Consider the following 23,911-nt stretch of genomic DNA (forward strand, 5'->3'; position numbering starts at 1 on the left):
AGGCCACCAGAAACGTCATCCACTGAGCATGCTTGGGATGCTCTTGATCAGTGCCGGCTCTAGCCTTTTGGGGGCCCTGAGCCTCTCCCCTATCAGTCAGGGCCTCCCTAGCGGTTGGAGGCCCACTAGCGTTCGGGTGCCCTAAGCCACTGCTAATGTCGCTTATGCCTGGAGCCAGCCCTGCTCTTGATAGATATGTATAAAAGGGTGTTTCGGTTCCACCAATATCCAGCCACTTTGCACAGCCATTGACATCTATGCAAATGATTTACGTTGCGCTGCAAGAGGCAGCAAGGTCACACCTAATACTGATTTTTTAATCCACATCCCCACCTTTTTTTCAAGATGTCTGTGACCAACAGATCCATTTATGTATTCCCATTCATGTGAAATCCAAAGACTGGGAAAAATGATTGCCAGATTACCTTGGCAAAATCTTTGAAACTGTTCCATGTCAGGTCAATCTCTTTGTTTAGTGTATTTCATGTAATCTATGTCCATGTTGCTCATCACTGCTCATTTTCTTCTCCAGTGTCTCACACGGTCAACAATGCTGCTTAGCCATACTGACCCCGAGAAATGCCAATGTATCATCTCCCAAGTACATTTCAACGGTCAGGACAAAAATAAATACATTGTATATGGTAGCCCAGCAACTCTCACCACCCATGCGTCCGAAACCTCACCCACTGACCTCAGTCCTAGACTAACTAAAAATGCGACCTACAGGGACAAACTCGATTTTTCATGGAAGCCGTTTGTATTTGCCACTGAGCCAGCACCCTCTCACCCCCTCCGCAATTCCAGAGCCGGTGTGATGTGATATGGTGACAAAATGACCGCCACAGCAGTTGATCATCACGGATGGTCACCAACCTTCCCACCAGTATGAACCAGGGGGAGCGGTCGTAGAAGGGATCCTGGCCATCACTGAACATGTCAGAGCCCTCCTCAGTTCCAGCGTCTGAGCTGGTGTCATCCACGAATGCCTCGTCGTCCATGTAGTCCGACATCTCGCTCTGCCGCTCGTCTGCCAGCTCTGTAATGTCGGAGTCGGCTGTGGAGAATGTGGGGGAGGGTGTGCGGTCGGCCAGGTGCTGCTCATTGACGCAGCCGTGGAAGATGGGGGAGCTTGGGGAGGTCAAGGGGAGGGCAAGAAGGCAGGGTGATGGGGTGCAGGGAGGCAAGCAGCCAAGTGAAGGTAACAATGGAGAGGGTTATAGTTCAAGAAACTTTAAGGCAAGTGGATAGTACTGTAAGGTGACAGACCTGGTGCACAGCAGAAGGGATGCATTTTTATATATTGACAATATGAAATGAATATAAGAAACATTTAAATAAGAATAACAAAAGCTTCCTAATGTTATCTTATGACTAGTACTACTCAACTGAAGCAACAGTATATCACATAAAACCCAAACAATTGTTACAACATTTGTTTTTGTAAAATCCAAAGGCGCAGACATAGTAGTTAGTAACAAAACAAGAATACATACATAAAACGACACTGATCAAATGAAATTAACAAAAATAAATAAATACCCAAATAAAATAATAAATTAAAAGTGAAATGATATAAAGATACAACATTTAAATGCAAAAAAAATATGAATTCATAATGGCACGGAATGTGATGCTATGTGAAACACATGAAACTTGCCTGTCAAAATATGTGAAATAATTCAAACATGGTGCAAAAAGGACAGAAAAAAAGAATAAATACAAGACTGTGAAATAAAAACTAATGGAATAAAGGAATTGTAAATGGACACAATTTCATGAAGGATACATTAAGGTAATGAAAAGATCTGAGGGATTGTGTGAACATGAAACCAAAGACTGCTTTTCACCTTCCAAAAACAACTCCCTCACATCTAAGACACAGACCCAAAGACAGAAGTGATAAATATAAGTAATAGGAACACAAATGGTTGTGTCCAGATTGGCCTCATTCTACATACCTCCCCACAAGTTTGAACCAATGAAAGCGGTCGTAGAAGGGATCGTTCCCTGTCAGAGCCCCCTCATTGTCGTCCTGATTGGAAGAAGCCATTTCCCCAGCACGGTCATACATCTCTCTCATCTGGTCCAGCCTCTGCCTACAAACACATTAGAGTTCAGCTTAAACGCAAGTTACGCTTTGTGAGTCCGACTTGGTTAAATTCAGTGGTAGTAATATTTAACTGAATACTACCTATGATTAGAATGGGTGGGGTGGGGGGGGGGGGGGGGGGGGGGGGTCATAACAAACAACAGTCCGTAAAGCAGGACTTGCTAGAATTCCAGAATAAACATGACCCAAGATCTTACTTGAGCTTCTCCAGTGACCAGTAGTGTGTGGCACCGTTTTTCAGGTCTTGGATCTCCACAGCCACTACGGTGCGGGGGAATGGCCTTGAGTCACGTTCCTTCTCTAGCTCGGGGGGCGACAGCTCTGGGGGAAGCGGCGAGTACAGGGTGTCTGTCAGCAGGACAAACTGGAACTGCACCTGAGAGACAAGGAAAGGGATATGGGAGTGGTAACTGAAGGGTCCTTCCCAGTCAGGGTATACTGAAGCAAAACTACGTTAAAGCAAAGCACAACACAGGGTCTGAATGATAGAATAATTAATGTTTGAGATCCATAAAGAGCAGTAGGTAACCTGGCAGTTGACTCCCGTCCCCCAGCCAGCTAGCACACCTTCCCATTATCAGAACAAATCAAAAGCACCACTAATCTGTAAGCGTCAAATACGGTTATTTGAAACCATAAACAAATGTGCTGTGCTTTTTGATCATCTCATTTATGTCTGAGTCAAAATGAAAATATTGAATGGTTTTATATCGACAACAACATTTACAATTAGGTTGGAACTCCGCTAGATACCGTAACAACAGTTACCTTCTTTTTTAGTTCAACACTAATGGCATTGGCCTCTTTCAGGTAGACAGCATTGCCCCACAGCTGATCGCGGAGGGAGGTGAACTGATGGTACCGCCATTTTCTGAAGGCCCACTGCGCTAACTCAAACTCATGCTGTGTCCAGGGCACTGTAGTGGACAGGGGAAAATTTGAAATACTGGTAAATATATGAAAGTAGACACAAGCCACACACACACAGGCACATGTAGACAGACAAGCACATGTACATACACTGAAAGTGTTGCTCATGATTTCAATGTTGGTGGATTTCTCAGGCAAAAGTAATCTGGTTATGCTCGCAACATTCTATGATTATTCATAAGACAGTCAACATTGAAACCCATCTTGTGCCCTAAAGGCACACCAAGATATACATTATGATTGAAATAAGAACCTACCCTCTTCTTCCTCTTCCTCGTCTTCCTCTTCATCCGGAGTCTCTGCGGCCAGTGAACGTGTCTCCACCTGTTTCTGAAGTTCCTGCAACTTGCTCTCATATACCTGCACAGCATGGCAGAGGGCAAAGAGAGAACCAACACCGCCCATCAACCAATGGACATACAGGACAGGAGGAAGGCCAAACCCTCAATCAGAATTGATAGCAACAACCACCACAACCAAATTGGACCTAGTAGATCCTGCTAGGCTCAAGGTAAACTGTCGCCTAATTCACACAATAGAATAATCTTCAATTTTGGTAGGTTGGATGGGTTAGATGAAGCGAATTTTGAACATAATAATATACTTATAGTTAGTGGTAGAGGTATTTTCCTAACCTGAGTGTTGACGTCCATAGCAACATTCTAACAACCCCCCCAAATCCTATATCAACCTATAAAATAGTTGACAAGAAAGAAACCTATAAAATATACAGGTCATGGTGGGGGGAGGGGTTCCATACAGTGGCTGAACAAACAACAAAGGACACTTCTGAAAATTAGAGCACTATGGAGGGAATTAAGTGCCATTTGGGAATTAGTATCAATTTTGAGTCCACCTATACAAAGACAATGCTTTCCAATTACAGGAGATTATCAAAATATATTTGATAAAAATGTTAACAGGAAACTAGTCTTATTTGGATGCCTCAGTTATGATGCTTGGATTTCATATAAAAAATCTGATATAATAAAAAAAACATTATATACAAACCATCTGTCAAACTGATCATCATCTCAAGACGAACGTGTGAAAGTAAATCATTTCACTAATAAAATGAAAATCATGTCTAGTCCTTTACAGTTTTCTCCCTTTGATAACATGGACAACCACAAATGAAAAGTGTGTTAAGGTTAGAAATACAAAAGATCATAACTGTCCTGTAAACTTCTAACCAACTCAGGTTGGTTAGATTCTACAAAATGGAATTGGATTTATGGATTTAGGAGTTAGATTTTTTTCTGTTTGTTCTTAATTTTCTACCCTATGTGGTGATGTGTCACAGCTAGAGGAGATTGATTCTTGCTCCTGACCGGAGCTGGCACTCCTTATTAAAAGTAAGTACAATTTCACTGAGCAGAGAATTGTGTCTTTCAAACAGCACACAGACATATTGGTCAGAACCGAACACCAAGCAAATGTCACAATTTGCAGCTGAAATTTGGAACATGTTATTTTATTTCAGTCATATTTCAAAAATGGATTTCCAGCAACCAAATGTATTAATTACATCCTTAATGAACCTGTGAACAACAGAACCTGTGAATAACTGTTGCACAAAGCGTTTTTATGAAGCAACACAACTTAGTACACAGTCACATTGAGACAATTCATATCAGAGAGTAGACTACAAACACTAAACCAACACTCATATATACGTGTGTATATATACACATATTTATATATATATATATATATATATATATATACACACTGTATATGTATATTTAAAAAATAACAATATTGCTGTACATTGTACATTTCACTTGACTACTTTTCCTGCTCCCCGGTAACATCTCTGAGAAGCTGTCAGCACACCATGCATGCTTTAAATAACATTCTTTATTGCGGAATTCACTTATTGAAGGCATGCGGAGAGTCATAGAAGAGCACTTTTTAATGAAAACAGATGGTAAGGTTGAAGATAATTGACTATTGATTCTTTCCATTTGGTTTGTATAAGACTACACAAAAAGTCAGAGGAAATACTTTTGTAAGACCTTGACATTAATTATTCTTGATCTGTATTGTGTTAATCGGGATATATCAATAACATAGCTAAAATAGGCCTATGCATACGCCAATCATCCTGAATTAAACATTTATTTCGAGGAAGCCATTTACAGAAAGGCATAGACTAAGGCCATTGCATGGGAAAACACAATGCTCTCATCAAGCATAGACAGCAAAACTGTTAAGGCAGAGGAGGTCAGTATATATAACTCACTCAGAAGTCAGTCAATGAACAGCATCTATGACAAACTCACTAGGAAAACTCATTTGAAGTCTGTCAACAGAATTACAACAAAAGTGTATTTGATTCAAAGAAATGATTTGCATCATAGAAATAGTTTGGGGCACTAAACAAGTCCTTAACAAATGCACTGGAAAGTGAACTGAAGAAACCTACTTTAATGTATCTACTGAAATATGCATTCTGTGTTCCTCCAGGGTTTCTGAGGCTTTTAAAACCATGGTAACTCTCAGTGAGACATCCTCCACCTAAGAAACTCCACTCCATGGGTGTGAATCGCTAAAGCAGAAAGAAGCTAATGCTGGAATCCTTAGGATCCAGTTTGAGGCTCCAAATGTCATCCTATTAACTACAGCGTGCATTACATTTGACCAGATCCCTTTATGGAGGGAATAGGTTGACATCTGGGGCGTAACACAGTTTAACTACACAAAACACATTCCTGTTCAGAAAAGCAAGGCGGTAGCTTTTGTCCAATGTGTCATTTTTACTTAAGGAAAGCATCTTCAGAAACATATAATTAAGTCAACATCTACAGTTCACACAAGTGTAAAAAACATCCTTGCTTAAGAAATCTATCTATATTCTTTCACTCTTTTTGAAATACCACTGAGATTACAAATTCTTTGCAACATAAGGCAGCAGCCACACTTCAGTATTTTAACTGCCCAGTAAGAATCTAACTTAAAAGTTACTATTATGTTAACTTATTATCCAAATAATGTTGAATTGTCCTTTAATTGTATATTTCCAAAGCTTAAATTGAACAAACAAAAAAACACTTCAAAAACCCCACCAAAATTCTTTCTGACACAGACCATTGGAGAACTGCTTATGGGGATGACATAATCCTGAGAAATCTGAGCTGGCCAATGACGTGGCTAATTAGTGATATAATCAGATTCCTATTTCATAGGTATTTTTATTGTCCAAAATACACTCATACTATTCTGTTGTTGGGGAATGCCCAGACCATTCCTACACATAAAATTCCTACACATAACTATTATATTTTTTGGAAGGAAAGCTAATTGTAGGCCACATGACATAGACATTTGGAAACACTGGGCAGATATTCTGTTATTTAGGAGCACTAGTGGTTAGAAATATATTGCAAATACATTCATTGCGTATGCTTTGTGGAGTCAAGTGTTTAAAATGATTCAACAAGTGGGAGGACGAAAAAGAAGTCTCTAAAACCATGTCAATGTTAATGACATGGTTTTAGAATTGGTGATTTCTTAAGGCACTTATTGTCAATTCCATTCTTTGAGCACTCATTTTCAAAAGGAAGTCAAATGTTGGTTATGCACAGGAAATTAATCCATAATGAATGCATAATTACACCCAAATGAGTCACTTTGCTTTGTATCCTAATTAGATTAATACTTTCAGAAAAATAATAATACATAAAAAAAACATGAAGAGTCTTAAACTGTTCAAATGTGACATGCTAAATAATGATAGAATGTTGGTACTACCCCTACGTGCTAGAAAGCATGTACACTTGGTAGATCTCCTTCCTCTACCAAATCAAATAAGGAGTGATGCAAGAATATATATATTTTTTAATCTTGGGCACATTGTAGACTCCAAGGTAGCCTTAAGGCCAAAGGCAAAAAGTATGAAAAACATTTTTGGAATAATATCGTTGAAACAACTTTATGGTTTGAATTCCTTTCTGGTTTGAACTTTTTTCGTTTAATTGACCTAGTATCTCATTTGAACATCTTTAGAGCAAAACTGTATGTTATGCAGTACAAGTTGTTCTTGTCAGACCATTTAATCATTGCTTCTCTTGGAATAGAACCACCAAAATATCAATACATTTCATTGAGCTAAAATATCAGAAAACATTCTTAACAAAGGCCAGGATCAGCATATTTTCAAAAAGAGTATCTCAAACTGCAGCATTCAAGAGGCTTTCTGCACAGAAGCAATCACCAACAAGCTAAAAAACTGAAAAACATGTGACAGCTTTATTATTTAAAGTTTAATTAATGGGAACGTAGCCATATAAAAACGTGACAGGAAAATATTTGAAAAGATGAAAATGTCAATTTTTTTTTACAATCACTGCTGTATGTAAAGTAGGCTACTATTCAAAAGTCTTAGTCCACCTAAAGCTATTTACTGGGCAGTGTGTTTTTTTTTACCCATGTTACAAGATATTATGACATTCTTGTTATCTTTTATTGGAAGATGTAACATGTATTTTTATTCTAATGTGATAGTGTTCTTACAAGCAGATAAACACTGACTAGGCAAACAGCCTTAAAAAAATATATATGGTGGCCTAAAATTTTTGCGTAAAACTGTTCTGATTTGATTGCTAAATTGCATCTTATTCCACACCTTGATATGGATAGAATCTGTGAATTAATGGCAGAAGCAACCCTTACATAGTCTGAACTCAACATCTCTCTCAAATTAGATAAGCCTTTCAAACATCTTAAGTAATTCAGTCAAATAATTTACTCAAGTAGCTTAAGTCATTTAAATGAGATAATACACTGAATCATGTTTGACTATTTAGCACTTGCTATCAGATCTTCTATAACCCGGTTTCCCAAAAAGTTGGAATGCTGCGTTAAATGTAAATAAAAACAGAATGCAATGATGTGCAAATGATTTAAACCCTATATTCAATAGAAAATAGTAAAATTGTTATTGTTTCCTGAAAAATACATGCCCACTATGAATTTGATGCCAGCAAAACATTTCCAGAATTTGGTACAGAGGCAACAAAAGTAAACTGGCAACGGGTCAAGAACATGATTGGGTATTAAAAGATCATTCCAGAGAGGATGGGTCTGTCAGAAGTGAGGATAGAGAGGGGTTCACCACTCTGTGAAGGACTACACAGGCAAATATTGCAACAATTTAAGAATAAAATGTCTCAACTGCGTGGCAATGATATTCGGGCACTCAGGTGGCACTGCATTAAAAACAGACATTTTATAGTGGAAATCACTGCATGGGCTCAGGAACACTTCCAAAAACCATTGTCTGAGAACACAGTACATTGCTGCATCAACAAATGCAAGTTAAAACTACTACGCAAAGAAGAAACCATATAAAAACAAGATCCAGAACCACCTCCGCCTTCTCTGGGCCTGAGTTCATTTAAGATAGTTTTCAACTTTGCCTCAGTCTGTCCTGTGGTCTGACAAATCTAAATTTGAAATAATCTTTGGGAATCATGGATGCAGCATTCTCCAGAGTAAAGAGGAGAGTGACCATCTGGCTTGTAATCAGTGCACAGCTCAAATGCCAGCATCCTTGATGGTATGGGGATGCATTAGTGCACATGGCATGGTTAATTGTAATTAATGTAAAATGGAAATTGTTTATTTGTTTGTATAGTACTTATCCTTGGAGCCCAGCTTGTCTTGGTTACCCATGCCATGTGCACTAATGCAGACCCATAACATTCATGGATGCTGGCTGTGAAGGCACCATTAATGCTGAACAATACATACAGGTTGTGGAGCAACATAAGCTGCCATCCAGATGACGTCTTTTTCAGGGAAGGCCTTGCTTATTTCACCAAGACAATGCCAAACCACATTCTGCACATATCACAACAGCATGGCCCCGATCTAATGGTCTGGGTGCTAAACTGGCCTGCCTGCAGTCCAGACCTGTCCCCTATTGAAAACATTTGGCGCATTATGAAACAAGGTTAAAAAGAAGAGGTGATGCAACACAGTGGTAAACATGACCCTCTCCCAACTTTTTTGGAACGTGTTGCTGGCATCAAATTCAAAATGAGCATGTATCTTTCCAAAAACAATAATATTTCTCAGTTTCAACACTTGATATGTTTGTACCATTTTCAATGATTTGCACATCATTGCATTCGGTTTATACTTGCATTTTATGCAGTGTCCCAACTTTTTGGGAAACAGGGTTGTAAAATAAAGGGTCAAAATATAATTCATTGTAAATCAAAACGGAAATGGCATGTGTTTAAAGGATGGAACAAAAAGTCCCATCATCTTGTGTTGGCTTTGAGTCCTTATGACCGCTCTCCTATCTGCATTTGTAGGAATACTGTAACAACCAATAACAACCGACACAGGAGGAAAGGCATGGATAGATTATGCTGTTAATAAATTGTGCTTTCATAAAACACATAACCATTGAAATTTGGATCAACCGACATCAAATTGTTCAAGTGAAAAACAAAATAGTCACAGTTCAAGCTGTTTGTCTCAACACAGACAATTATTCTGAGCTGTTGTGATCTGTAATGTGTTTGTCTACTACAAAAGTACACAACTGCTTATGCCCACTAGTGCCCTCTCACACTGCCGTCTCTCGGCTTCCCTTCAGATCTTTCAGATTGGGGGCCGACATTTGCCTGCGCATTTGAGGCGGGGCCTGAAAGTTGCATTGATGGTTGACTTGGTCAGTTTGGGGATATTTCTGGTAAGTAGTGAAGCTAGTGTCGGCAGCATAGGGCATGCTGTTGTAGTGAAAGGGCTGTTGATGGTATGGTTGTGGAGGATGATTTTGGTAGGGGTGTCGGGGTTGGTATAAGGCCTGCTGTTGCTGCTGCTTCCTGCCCTTTTCTGAGTACTGCAGAGACTCCATGGAACCCAGGGAGCCGTAGGACCGGTGGTCCATGGAACCAGAGTTTCGGCGGTCCATTGACCCAGAATTTCGGCGGTGGTTGAAGGAGTTACTGCGACTTCGTTCATGTGGCTGCTGATACTGCTGATGTTGCTGCTGGTTTCTATGGCTTTGTCTGTGGCCCTGGCCTTGGCTTGGGCCCTGCCCTTGGTCTTTGCATCTGCGTGGCTGCGGTGAGGGGCTCTGTAATGGGGGGTGGATGGCTTGAATAACAGGGGTCACCATTCTAGGTTCTTCCTCCACCCCAGCCTGCACCTGTCCGCACCCCTCCTCCTCTTCGAAGGCCTCCTTAGGCACCTTCAACTCTATTACCCGCTCATCCGTGATGATGATGTGGGTGCCAGGACTCCAGGAGTTGCGGTGTGTGGGGTTGCTTCGGAACGGGAAGCGGAGCTTGCGGTCTTCCGGCGGGATGAAGCGGTGGGGGCCGTTCTGCCTTCGGAGCTGTTTGGTGATCTCCTGCTGCTGAAGACCCTTTAGACGAACTTGCTCTTGCCGCATCCAGCGCATGTGGCCCCGGCGGAGGGTGGAGTCGTCGCCCGGGGTCTGAGCTTTTGGCTGTTCACCCTCTTCCCTTTCTGCCTGCACTGGTGGCCAGCTCTCCCGAGGACTAGGGGTTCTGGGGTTGCTACCGGGGGGGCTGGAGGTCTGACACTCGGGGGTGATAAGTGGCAGGACCTTCTCCATCTTGACCATCTTATTCCTAAGGGCACGGATTTCCACATCCTTCATGTTGTTCTGTTTCTTCACCTCATGCAAAATGTCCTCTAGCTTGTCAATGTGCACCTTGAGGTCATCCATGGGGTCGGCCACTCCTCCGGCTCCACCCCCACCCCTTCCCACATTACCATTGGTGAGAACTTCCTCAATGCGTTCGTCGCCCACCCCGACCGTGTCCCACACGTCCCTGGCCACGGCACGCCACGAGTCCCGCTCGTTCGGGTCCTTCTTGCCATAGGCGGCACACAGCTCCTTCATCTTGACAATGGCCAGAGCCTCAATCTCTTGCCGTGTATGGCGGAAGTCATTGAGGGCCACCTCATAGCAGATCTCCTTCACTGCCTGGATCTTCAGGTCCGAGATGGTGACCCACTTGGCATCCTTGGTGATGCGCCGGTGCTGGGGGATCTGGTACATCTTCACAGGCTCCCGACGCTTCCCACTGCTGGGCAAGCCACACTTTCTGACTATGGACTGTAGCTTGCTGGGAGGTAGCTTTTCCCTCAAGGAGGTGATCAGTCTCCAGCTTTCCTCACAAGACCTCTTATCTGAGTCATCGCCACTATCAGAGTCGCCATCCTTGAAAAAACAAAACAGGAAACAAACCAAAGAGGTTCCCAACAAAATGGAGAAATTAAAATGGGAAATCAAAAAGAGGAAGGATGGCTTAAAAAAGGAATGGATACAGGTATGTATATGCAACATTGGAACTTCTATTGTCACAGACGTTCTTGGGAAGAAATGTAATATAAATAATGACTTATTTTCTTTATCATTTTCAGTGTATTAAAAACAACACTTTTATGGTCAAACACAACATTAAACTTTCCCATACATCATAAGTCTACAAGATGTATGACAAATTGAGAACGACATGCATTTTTCATGCCTAGGTAATCCAATTCTGGGACAAACCAGCTTAGTAGAAAATATAATACTGACAGTGGCTTCCATTGACTTTCTTTTTATATTTCTTAGACCTTAGTTTACAAATTAGTTCTGGCATCAGGCTAATTAGCCAATTCAAAAGAATTCAATCAAATTGTGCACATGAAATAGATTTAATGGATTATTACTGTAAACATATCTTTTAAAAAGTGTCTGCTAAATTACTTAAATGTAACTGGTAATTTTGCTTCTTTCTTGGATGGCATTATCATAATTATGCATGTTCTAGTATTGTAAGTAAATTACTTGGTCCCATCAAGTTGCTACTGTGGAGATATTTATTTTGAAATGGGAAAATAAGTAATAAAAAAAAAAAAAAGATTAGGCCAATATCATTCCCAATGTTGCATACTGATATTAAAAATAAAGGTAAAGCATGACTATCATGATTAGACACAAAATATCAACAGAAAAAGGAAGACAGGTGCTGATCTGAATTTTCTTGTGTTTTATTTCCTGATTTCCTCTTCATATTTGCCAATTTGGGCACTTGAAAGCAGGATCCCAAGCATGTTACTGAGGACTGCAAAAGGGCAGATTCATTTTGGTAGCCATTCCCCATTTGAAGTCCACAAGAAAGAAGATATATAGTTGGTTTTAGAGTTGCTAGTGTTAACAGTGGGTTAGAGGACAAGTGATCTTGCAGTTTTATTGGAAAGCCAGACAAAGGACAGGCAGAAAAGTGAGGTTAAGTGTTAATGCATCCATTACACTGAAGATGTTAGTTTGAAGAAAATGCAGTTTCTCATTTTGGTAGACAAAGTACATTACAGATCACAACCAGAGAGAACAGGAAGTTAATGACCGTTTCTGCAACTAGATCAGGAAAATTGCATGGTGTACAAATACGTGTGTTCGCAGTGAGAGTATGAATATAATGTTTGTAATTACGTTCATCAAACACCTGAGAATGAAAGCATTTTTTTGTGATTCATTGATTAAAGCCAGAGCACTGATAATTCAGACGAGTCATGCCCTCAGTGTGCTATACACAGGCACAGGTGATGCTAGCATAAGGAAGTGACAAAAGAAGTCAATGAGAAACCACATTGTCGCTAGTCTTCAGAAACGTCTACAGCAGGACTCTTGGTTATCACAATGCATTGTACATATCAGCAACTGCATTGAAGAGCATAGAAGCTAAAGACAAAACAGCAAAAAATTAGAAATCTAAACCAAGCCATTCACAGTAGCCACATTATTGACCAGCTTAACTAAATATCTCTGAAACTTAGATTGAAAGTTAAGAAAACATGCTACAAAACATGAACTATGCAAAAGCAGCAGTGTTACATAAAGCTAGATCACTAAAATGTGTACTGTAATTTTGTTGAACCAACAAAGTCAGTAGTTTATCACATTTGAGGTAATAATAAATAAAACAAATGTTTATGCTGTTTTGCAAGGTTCAGTTCAATTCTAAGAGACACAAGAAAAGTGAAAAAAGGGATTTGGAATGGGGAAAATGGGGCTTCACAATATAAATCCATTTGGCTGCTTTAACACAGGAATCCCAATTTTGAATATTTTCTCAAAAGATCAGAATTGGGCTGCCTTCGTAGCCTCGGGAATCAAATTGCTTCTTTCAGTTGTCAGAATCTGAAGTGGCAAAGGCCTGCTCTTGCCCATCTCAAACCAGGTAGTGATTCACACACCCATGCAGGAGGACAGGCATGCTAAGTGAAAGTGAGTGCTCTTTAGCCCCGCCCTCTCTCTCAGGCACACACACATCTCAAAGGTATCAGCGCTCAGAGTGAGATATTAGTGCTAGTCAGACTTTAACAGAGCAAGCAGGAAACAAATGCCCAGTTGACAAAACTATGTACTGCTCAAAAGTAACTATACAAAAACTATCCACATGCTTCAACTTCGTATCTTGTAGCACATTAAGTCCTCACAAAATAAAACATTTGATACTTTGTCAGCCCTCGCTCTGTGAGCCCATATGATGCTACATGTTATAGAGGCGATAGAGAAATTAAGCAACAGTTTGGCTAACATTTTGGCTTCAGCGTTGCCACAATGTGTGTGGTCATTGTGACATAACATAAGGACACCTTTTAACTCAGGACGTCACAAAATGCTTTGTTTTAGGTAAAACAATACTTCATTACTCATGGCCATGGTGAGGTGTGTCGCAATCTGTCCAATCAGGTAATATAGTGGCAAAACATTTGTCTACTTATGGAAACCACTTTGGCTCAAGAGTAATCCCACAGGCAAAAGTTCTGTATTGCCTCTTACTTCCATAAATCTTATATCATAATTAAAGGTCAAGGATTACCAGTCTCTGCTGTTCCAGAAGTTGGTCTGCCTCCTCTTTCTCCTTTTTGTACAAAATCTCCATCTCTGTTAATCTACAAATAAATGAAAACATATAATAAATCCTATACAGATAGAAAACCATTGAACAAAGTATAGGCCTCAAAGCTAACCAGAGCTACAATCCCACAACTTGCTACAGCCCAACAGCAGACCTACCACATAATTTATAACAAATCCAAGGAATAGGGCCGGAGAAATGTATTGGCCAAACCTTAAATGGGACACCATTAACATATACATACCTTTTCTCCATTTCCTGCTTCATGTCTATGCCCTGCTTCTCCAGCAGCTCTCTCTGGGCAAACGTCCAGTCCACTGGCTCTACGGGGGTCTCTGCTGTCGGGGTCTCCTTCTCCTTCTCCTCCTTCTCGGCCCTCGCCTGCTCCGGATGGTTGAACCGAAACACATGGTTCTTCCCCATGATGATGCGGTTCCCTGTGACAGAAGGGTGTTTGTGCTACGTTGAGACTAAACAGGCACTGACCTGAACAGCACAGCTCCGAATGGGGGAGTGGGGAAATGCGCACCTGATCGAAGCTGCACCGAAGCCCCGACACGCTTGCCGTTGACATACGTCTCTGATCCCTCACAAGGCACGAGCAGGACAACCACTGGGAGAAGGGGAGAACCAATCCATGTCAGCGTAAACCCACACACATCCACCAATCCATGTCAGTTTAACCCACACACACCCACAAATCCAAATTACGCCTCTGACATGAATATTTATAAATGCATGGGCGGGGCCTGGTCAGGAAGTGTCAGTGTTTTTTCCGTACAAGTGATGGCTGTCACTTTGCACAAACATCCCTTTGTAAAGATTTAAAAGTATACAACTGTAGATTCAGTCGTGGAATGATGTCCATCCTCTGCCCAGCAACACTTCTTTTAGCCAACAAAGACAATTGGTAGAACAATGGTCCACTGATTTACAGTCACAAAGCCCTTCTTGGTTTTACTCACCATCTCCATTTACATTCCTCTCACTCTGGAAGATGCAGTGCTCCTCTTTGATATGGGCCCCGCTAAGGACAATGTCCTGCCGTCTCTCAGCGTCTGCCTGGCCCACCCTGAAGGCATAAGTGAGAAAGTAAAGGCATTTTAGTGTCAGAGTGGGTGGACTTTTGAACTTGTCATCTAGATATACAGAACTATCCTAAACTGACTATGCCTGCTGGTTGTACGATGTGCGGTGGTGGCCATATCAAATATGCAAAATCAAAAGGGATTATATATCATTATTCACCACAGCAGAATATTGACAGATGCAAGCAGTGTTTTGGCGGCTATTAGAAACATTCCTGCAGTCTGGGGTCTGGCTTTGTCCTTTAACAATTGTGCTTATGTGTCACTCATCATTGTCACCTCAGGTATTGAGCTAACTTAATACTCTATAGGAAGGGTACTGTGAAGGAATGGAGAAGGTAGGCAATTTGCCTCAAGACAATATAAGATGAAAGTGATCACGCTCGAATTACATGCCAGCGAAATATTTCAGTGAACTTGAAAACCACAGATTTTTTGCATCTCAGTAACTTCTACCCCTCATTCCATTGTGAGGGAGCAGTGTTCCTCCATCTCCAGCAGAAAGTGTCCTCAAGATGGAGAGCTTACCTTACCCTCAGTCAAACTTAAACAAAATCCAAAAAGACCCAAAATCAGCATCAAGGGGCAACCTCCACTCCATTCCACTTAGTTACCTTGTGATTCCATCTTTGATGTAATACAAGAGACATTCGGACATCAGAGGGTCCTCGTTCAGATTCACCAGGTGAGGAGTCTAGGGAGATGGCGAGTTTAGCAGTAAGTTAGAGAGCGTGTTCACATACACTAGTTTTACCAGTAAAACATATGTGAAATACATGTCGACAAAATGCAAAAATAACAACATTCCAGGAAATCACAAGTAATAAAGCGATGAAGTACACATCGATATGGTTGATAGAAATATAATTGGTGAATACCCCTTTATCAAAATGGAGTGAAAAATTCATGTTTACAACATAGTCTACTATAAAGTCTAGTCACACAAAAGACACCAGACACCAGACATTGGCTCAACATTTTTTCTTTTTGGGTTTACTTGGTCCTGTCTGGAGTTGGATGGGAGTAGTATTCACTTTTATACCTAACTGTAGGTTAACTCAATAAGGGCTAGTTACTGAGCTTGGCTTTGAAAGAAAACAACTACTATTTGAACCTTGTCTGATAAACACAACTAGAAACATATCAATGCTACAATAAGTACCACTGAGCCACCAACCTTCTTAGGGGAAAAAACCCCATTAGCAAGCAAGTCAGCATACAAAGCCTCACAAGGCCTCTGTAACAAAAGCTAACCAATGGAGATGCAGCAGATGAAAAGGAGGGAAAAAATGGATGGAGAGAAAAATATTGAAATGAAAGAACATGCAAAATAAAACACAGAGCTTTAAAATCAGAAGAGGTGAAATTAATTAATTTGATTAGTCACAATAGATAAAGCCAACGCGTTTGAGATGACTAATCTATCCCTAAATCGTGGCTCCCCTGACGAGTGATATAGCACAGATCTTTTTATTCCTGCCTTGTAAACACTGCCTGTCTCTGCAGTTGAGGTGGTTGTAGGAGGGAAAAAGAGTGATGGAGATCTGCAGAGATGCACACACATACTCTTCATCTACTACAGTACTTAACCTTACTGGGAGATGGAGTGGGACAAAGACGGCTGACAGTTCAGTAGTCTTCACAGGGACGGACATGGATAGGATATCAGAATCAAGCCACACAGACAGTCAACTGAATGCTTGGGCTGCGTCTGTACAGATGGTTTGAGCTTGATTAGGTCATCTATAGGGACTCTTGAAATGAAGTGAGTCCGTGTATTGTATCACAGTCAATGTGCATTACTCTACATGATAGACATGTATCTCAGGTCTATACAGTACATTCCTTCCTGAATGTTCTATTACCTCCTGAATAGATCCTTGATACACTGGATTAAGTCTGGCAGTAAAATCAACTACCAGTGCTATGCCACAGACTGTTATTTAAGCTGGCGTTTTTCAGTATTAAAATACAAATACATTACCTGGAGGCAGAGCAATAACTAATACTTAATAAAGAAAACTCTTCAATGAGATATACTAGAGCAGTAACAGTGTTCTTGCTGAGGAGAATATAAAGCCTACTTCATTTTGATGCATTACTAACCTCTAAAAATTACAAACCTGAATCATTCACTAGAGGGTCTAGGGCTATAATTTGGAGGATCTAGTGGGGATGAGCTGGAAATCAATCTGTCGAATTGATTTCACAAACCTTTTTTGTTGAAAAACAATCAAAGTCCTCGCCAAACAAGGACTTAGGCCTTTCAGGACCCATCTAAAACATTATTGTATGAAGGAAGCAGATAAGAAGAGAATAGGAAGAACAGAATGAAAAAAAAGTAAAGGATGGAACAGCATGTGGGATATCAGGCAGGGCTCTGGTAAGAAATTATATAACTGAATGGAAAGAAGCAATAATGAGGTCGGTGAGGGTAAAGAATTGAGATAGCCTAGAGGGTAAAGCTTGGAACACTAGCATAAAAGGCACTGGTTTGAATCCCTGAGTCGATAAGGTTAAGAATTTTCCAGAGAATTGTAAGTATAGAAAATTAACCTTAAAACATCAATTTGGATCCCATTTACAATTACTTCCACAATGATTGAGATCCATGATAAAAATTAGCAAAAAAATGTTTTGTATAAAATGAAGAATGCGTTATATTTTATGCAAATAACATTTATCTTTTAAAACAGAATTAGAATTAAACATTTGAATTCTTAACCAGAACCTTATTAAGGGTCTGGTACCATTAATAAGGCACAAAAGCCAGTTCTGAATGCAGGCACAGATAAATGTTGTTTGGCCTCGACGCCAAAGCTTTTATGAAACATGTAAAACCTTTTTAAAAATGAATTAATTAACTTTATTGATAATTAAATGAATGGACAACAATTCTGATAGAAATTGGTTGGTAATACTACTGGCAATGTTCTCAGAGGAAAACACTGGTTCTTTGTTCTATAGCTAGTTCTAACAAACAATGGTTGTCAAGCTAAATTAGCTGCTAAACTGACAATTACATTTTCTTTAAAAAAAATTATAGTACACACCCATTTATTGTTCATTAACTAAGTTTCCCATTTTGCAAGTTGCCTTGTGCATTGTCCTTAGAAATAGAATTTATTGTCCTCTTCGCTGCTGATGTTATGCAGTTGGACTAACCAGCCAACTTCAGCGAACTCACTCACTTCAAAACAAACATTGCGCCTGGAATAGAACACTAGCTGCATTTTTGTTTATCCATTAACATTTACCTGGATATATCCATATTCATGATATTGATTTTACCTGTCAGGAAAAATATGCTTTTTTAAACATGTTTACCTTTTTAGGGGAAAAGACCCCAAGAGTCCCACCATCCTCACGGATAGCAACCCCCATCTCGGCCAGCAGGGCTTCCCTAGAGGAAAAAAAGAGAGTGGAGGGGGATGTTAGAAACAAATTCCACTGGTGTTGAGGCTGTTGACAAAATGTTGTCAATAGAAGCTGAAACAGAAAACATTAACACTTTGAAAAAAGTAAGCAGTCAAATTCTTCATTTACCATTTGTCCTAATCCATTGCAACTGAACCAAGAAGGCATTGTGTCGAGCTCTCTTGTCCATTTGGATTAAGTGAAAGGTCTAGGTACAGAGTGCTCTGGTGAAGCTGACAAGCCAGCACCAGACAGGCACAGAGAATACAGACACACAGCAAGGCTGTCTCCTGATTCTTCCTCTTTAACCATACTCTCCTACCTTTACAAATAACATGACACTCCTCCTATTGCACAGTCTGCCTCCACTCTTGTCACTGACATAATGTGGGCTGTTTGATTTACTGATCTCCTAGAAATTCAGATATGGTTGTGGAAAAGTCCTTTATTTTGTGGACCCACAAACATGAATGTGATGGTTATTAATTATAATTCTTTCATGTAATTATTATTATTTAAAAAGATTTACCAGCTCAGCCCCATATAAAAGGACTAAACCTGAATATTCTGACATCTGGTCCCTTTTGTAGACTTTTTTGCATGCGCATTACATTGTGTTCATACAGCATGGTGCACTTACTCAGATAGATTTCTGCCCTTTTATTTTTCAATGAAGGTTCTCTCTGTCTTGGCCGTCCCACCCCCATGGGAGGGCAACTTCCAATTAGCCCAGTCAAAGCTCTTCTCTGCTCTGGCACCCAAATGGTGGAAGCAACTTCCCCCTCAAGCTAGGACAGAAGTCCCTGCCTGTTTTCCCCAAATGTCTGGAATGGCCCAACTCCCACCGTACTAATTACAACTACTGGGGTGTATGTTCGTCCCACCTATCGGTCTTAAGATGAATGCAACTGACACTCTGGATAACATCTCCAAAAATACTCAAATACATGTTTAAATAATACATACAATTTAGCAGACTGCTATATATCAGACAAGCCAAGATGAGAAAGTGACAAACAAAGAACGAAAATTTTGAGCAAAAGAGAAAGAAAAAAGAACAAAAGAAAACAATAATGAAAAGCAGACTGAACGGAGAGTGACAGATGACTGAAATAGGAGAAAGTGGGATGGACAGATAAGTGGACTGAGAATGAAAGATAGGAGGTGCATTTCAGAAGAAAGGAGTAGAATATTGATGGGGCCCTTCATTGAAAGCATCCCATTTGAAAGGGTAGATTAACAAAATGGCATGAAGGGGCTTTAACCCTTGACTGACCTCTCCATGCGGATCGCTTCTGTCTTGCGAAGCTTCTCCTCCCAGGTCTCATTCAGCTCTGCAATAATTTTCTCTGATTCCTGAAGGCAGAAACAAAGACAATAGGCATCCTATTATCATTACTATTAGTACTATTATTTCGTGCACAAAAAAAATTAATTAGGTTTTCTATCCGGAAGAACAAATATTTATGGTTTAATAAATCTTTATTCAGCCACTTTAGGTCCTCCCTGGTGTTGCAAGTAATAATTAAGCCACTATTCAAAAAAACTAAAATACTCAATTGATAGATAATTTTTCTTTATAAGCTTCTGCGTTTATATAGAGGCCATCTGTGTTTATAAACTCACTCGGAATTACGCTCCACCCGCCTAAGGAATGTGTGATGTTTACATTGACCATATGGCTTGGTGGTAAAGTGTGAGAATTGCCTTTGTTACATTGACCATTATGGTTTTGGGGTAAAGCGCGAGAGTGGCCTCTGTTACACTGACCTTAAGGCTTGAGGGTAAAGCGTGAGAGTGGTCTCTGTTACACTGACCTTAAGGCTTGGGGGTAAAGCGTGAGAGTGGCCTCTGTTACACTGACCTTAAGGCTTGGGGGTAAAGCGCGAGAGTGGCCTATGTTACACTGACCTTAAGGCTTGGGGGTAAAGCGTGAGAGTGGCCTCTGTTACACTGACCTTAAGGCTTGGGGGTAAAGCGTGAGAGTGGCCTTTATGTCAGACAATGTAAATGCAATGTTGAAGGTAGACACGCCTATCTTGTATATATTGGTGAGGACAACCATTTTATAATTAGACTGATGTATGGAACATTCATGAAGACAGCTACTCTTCAAATCCGATAAATGCCTGAATGTATCTCTCCCTTGAAGCTTATGTGATAGCAAGAGCATAATAATGTTAAACTGAATTTAAACACAATTGGTGGTTTACACTGTGATGTTATCTTCTCTACAAAAAAGTCTAGCACAGGTTTGCAATGCCCAGCAATCAATAAACTGTTATAATTTAATTATCTACCAAAAATAAAGGAAATAATTGAGTAAATTAGGGACACTATATTGAAAGCAGATGCTTCAAAACCTAACTGGAATTAACATGTGATTTTATGTAATTATAAAATTACTGTGCAGGCCCAGTTGCTCTTTATGTTGACAACCATTGCTGAAGAACAGATTCCAGTGACTTGAAAGTGGGGTGATTGTTGGGTAACAATTGACAACAACTTCAGTGAAAAACACTGCTAAGCCTGTTGACGTTTCTATATATGCCAGAGCCATCTCAGCAGTAATTACATAAACCCAATTTCACACCTGGGAGATTCTAGAGCTGCACCAGAAAAGCATTATACATAAAAAACTATGGAAAAAGGGTGTTGCCTTTAGTTCAGGCAACATTTGTATCTGGGTCAAATTGTCCATTGTCAGAATACACAATCATCAAAGTCAATATCTGCAAACAATGTGGTATAATTGAAATACACATATAATACTTCCTGCATTATTGGTGGTTCAAATGCACTCCAGTAATTCCAGCAATTACACCAGCAGTAAAAGAAAATAAATTAAACTCCATCCTGATAAAGAGTTAAAACCCCTGCCCTCTGCTGTTATGGACACTCATATTGTACCCTGGTTTTAAATGCATCCCAAATGACACCCTTGTCCCTTTACTGCACTGCTTGTGATGGAGTCCTTATTGGCCTTAGTAAAGCTTGTAGACTAAAAGAAAAGGATGCTATTAAAGGGAACAGGGTGCCATTTAAGACAAACAATATAACTATAGTTCTATGAAAATGTAGTAATCCATTCTGAAGAAGAGTTACACGTATGCATATGCAACTAGGAGAAAATGCATTGTAATATTTGTTAGGATTGAAGGATAGTATTTCACTGACAACAAAGAAGTTAAAGTAGGTCTATGGCATACGGATGGCCACAGAATCGACATTTAGCAGATAAGGTGTATCATTTCCAGGTTTTTCATTAGAGAGGCATATTAAATCAGCAAAATATACAAATTTACATCATGATGGATGAATCTCCCAAAGAAATGGACTAAGGACTATTGTCATTTGAATTTCAGACAAGAAGCAGAGCTCCTGAAATGTTCATTTTGCTAATGTGGGCTCTTCATATTTTCAGACGTTCTTTGCCAATCTATTTCGGTCCATTTCCTCCCTAGCTGCGTCATTGCCCAACGTCAGTGGATGACAGCCTGGCACCACAGTAGCCATGGAAACTGATGCTCATAATGGCTGAATGTTACCATCTGACATGCCCTCTCATCAGCAGCAAACAAGTGTGAGAGAGATAGAGAATAGACACAAAAGAACAGATGAAGAAAATAGCATGAGAGAAAATAATTTGATACGAGGGCATGCCTTCAAAAAACAGGCTTCCAATCTAATGGACTGTGATCCATCGGTTTTTAAACAAAAACACAGAATTTTTGAGTTTTCAATCATCATTTCTATAACGTTTCTTCAGTGGACTTCCATTTGAGGGGTTACTTTACCTTGAGTCTTTCAATAGCCTCTTCCCCTCCTGGGGTGGACATGATGCGCTCCTGGATACTGGTGACAGACTGCGGGCCCACTAGGCTGCAGAGTGAGCCTGAGGATGGCGAAGCTGTCAGGGAGCCGATAGGGGCTGTGGAGAAATGGCCAGGGCGTTGGTTCTCTGAGGCTAGCAAGTACCTATGCTTATTGTTGTGTATGTCTTTCAGGTCTGAGTCAACAATAGGAGAGAGAGAGACAGGATCGCGGGAAAGGAAGGAGGGTCACAAAATGGAGAATATGGGAAAGATAGAGAATAGGTAGACAGGGAAAGAGAAAGACAAAGACGGGGAAAGACCAATGTAAGACACACATTGCACGTCCAAAGAGAAAGACAAAGACGACCAGCACAACGGAGAGGCGCACAGAGCAGCAGTTTTCACCCCAGTTGGTTGAAATGTAAAGACCTTTTGTCAGTCGACACATTTGTTGAAATTGATACACCATTTAAAAACGTTGATACACCATTCCATTTAAACGTTTGGCAAATATTATTAGAACCATCACCAAATGTAATTACTTGTTACGTTTGAAATGCACCTACTAACTTAAATCAGTGATAACCAAATATAACATCCTCATAATGCATTGGAAATTATTATTTTTTTTGCAATGAATTTAAAGTTCTTAAATATATACTGGTGTGAAAACTGCTAAGGGGAGAGGAGGATATAGGCAGCCAGGAGGCCAGGGATGAAGAGACAGCCGGTCTGATGGTGTGGAGGTGATGGAGACATGCTGCCAAAGTTCAGAACTCGTGTGTCACTTCAACTTACCCCAGACAAAAAAAAGCATACAGATAGAAAGACACATTTGCAAACAGAAGCCTCTCTGAAGGTCAGTGCACTCTTTACACAATGGCCTCATGGACATTACAGGTGAAAGCCTTTTAAACCTCATGAGGCCTGACTTAAGGCAAGTTTCTCTTTTAACCAACTGAAACCTGCCTGTACATAATCTTCCACAAAATGGAATGATAAGTAATCTAGTGAAATTACTTGGAATACATGGCCACTGGGCTGTTTTACATTGTTTTACATTCCCATAGGCTGCCAAGCAGGCAATTTGTGCAAGGTCATATGATGCACATTGAAAATGCAGACCAAAAATACTGAAAGTCCATTGGCAAAATATATTATGATTAGATTTGGCAGCTTTTGAGGTTTATATATCATGAGTACATAGAGAAAAGACGATATCCAAGAGGGACTGAGGGAAGGGAATACAGCTAGCTACAAAAGGACTGAAATCTGTCAAAGCACAATATCTAGATAACACGCCTCTAATCAGATACATAGAAATGAGAGAGCTTGCACCTTTCCTCCTGTAGCTCAAAGATTCAATTTGAGAACTTAGTAGCATTCTAATGTCTTGAACATGGTCACCTGAAATGGGCAGTAAGTGAAAAACCACAAGCTTCAATTGCAAGAAGAGAAACAAAGGAACAAAAAAATAGTTTCAAAGGAAGGTTAAGGACCCAAATACTAAGGTAAGTAATGAAAATAGTAAGGTAAATAATGATGTGGGTGGGAAAAGACAGGCATGTTACTAAAATGGCATTAAAACTACATTGTCCAGTGCCTTAGTTTAGATACATTTGGATTAGAGCCTGCTGATAAGTCTGC

At 40.2% G+C, this 23,911-nt stretch overlaps 1 protein-coding gene across 16 annotated transcripts in view; it reads right to left on the reverse strand.

The window, feature by feature from the left end:
• kif1b (kinesin family member 1B) overlaps positions 1-23,911 on the reverse strand; it is an 81,330-nt gene that overhangs the window by 21,553 nt on the left and 35,866 nt on the right. For 7 of the 16 annotated variants that reach the window (XM_034296071.1, XM_034296073.1, XM_034296072.1 and 4 more), the window contains 13 exons: positions 22,247-22,458; positions 19,726-19,805; positions 18,360-18,435; positions 15,647-15,726; positions 14,910-15,016; positions 14,474-14,557; positions 14,189-14,381; positions 13,906-13,978; positions 3,301-3,403; positions 2,882-3,030; positions 2,311-2,489; positions 1,962-2,099; positions 877-1,131 (listed from right to left, as the gene is read on the reverse strand). In XM_034296071.1, coding sequence (XP_034151962.1) covers positions 877-1,131; positions 1,962-2,099; positions 2,311-2,489; positions 2,882-3,030; positions 3,301-3,403; positions 13,906-13,978; positions 14,189-14,381; positions 14,474-14,557; positions 14,910-15,016; positions 15,647-15,726; positions 18,360-18,435; positions 19,726-19,805; positions 22,247-22,458 — 1,729 coding nt within the window. Of the gene's footprint in view, positions 1-876; positions 1,132-1,961; positions 2,100-2,310; positions 2,490-2,881; positions 3,031-3,300; positions 3,404-9,165; positions 11,253-13,905; positions 13,979-14,188; positions 14,382-14,473; positions 14,558-14,909; positions 15,017-15,646; positions 15,727-18,359; positions 18,436-19,725; positions 19,806-22,246; positions 22,459-23,911 lie in introns of those variants that run through there. The other 9 variants (XM_034296074.1, XM_010891770.4, XM_010891768.4 and 6 more) reach the window with 5 other exon arrangements.

Source organism: Esox lucius, chromosome 12, assembly GCF_011004845.1.
Source record: "Esox lucius isolate fEsoLuc1 chromosome 12, fEsoLuc1.pri, whole genome shotgun sequence".
NCBI lineage: Eukaryota > Metazoa > Chordata > Actinopteri > Esociformes > Esocidae > Esox > Esox lucius.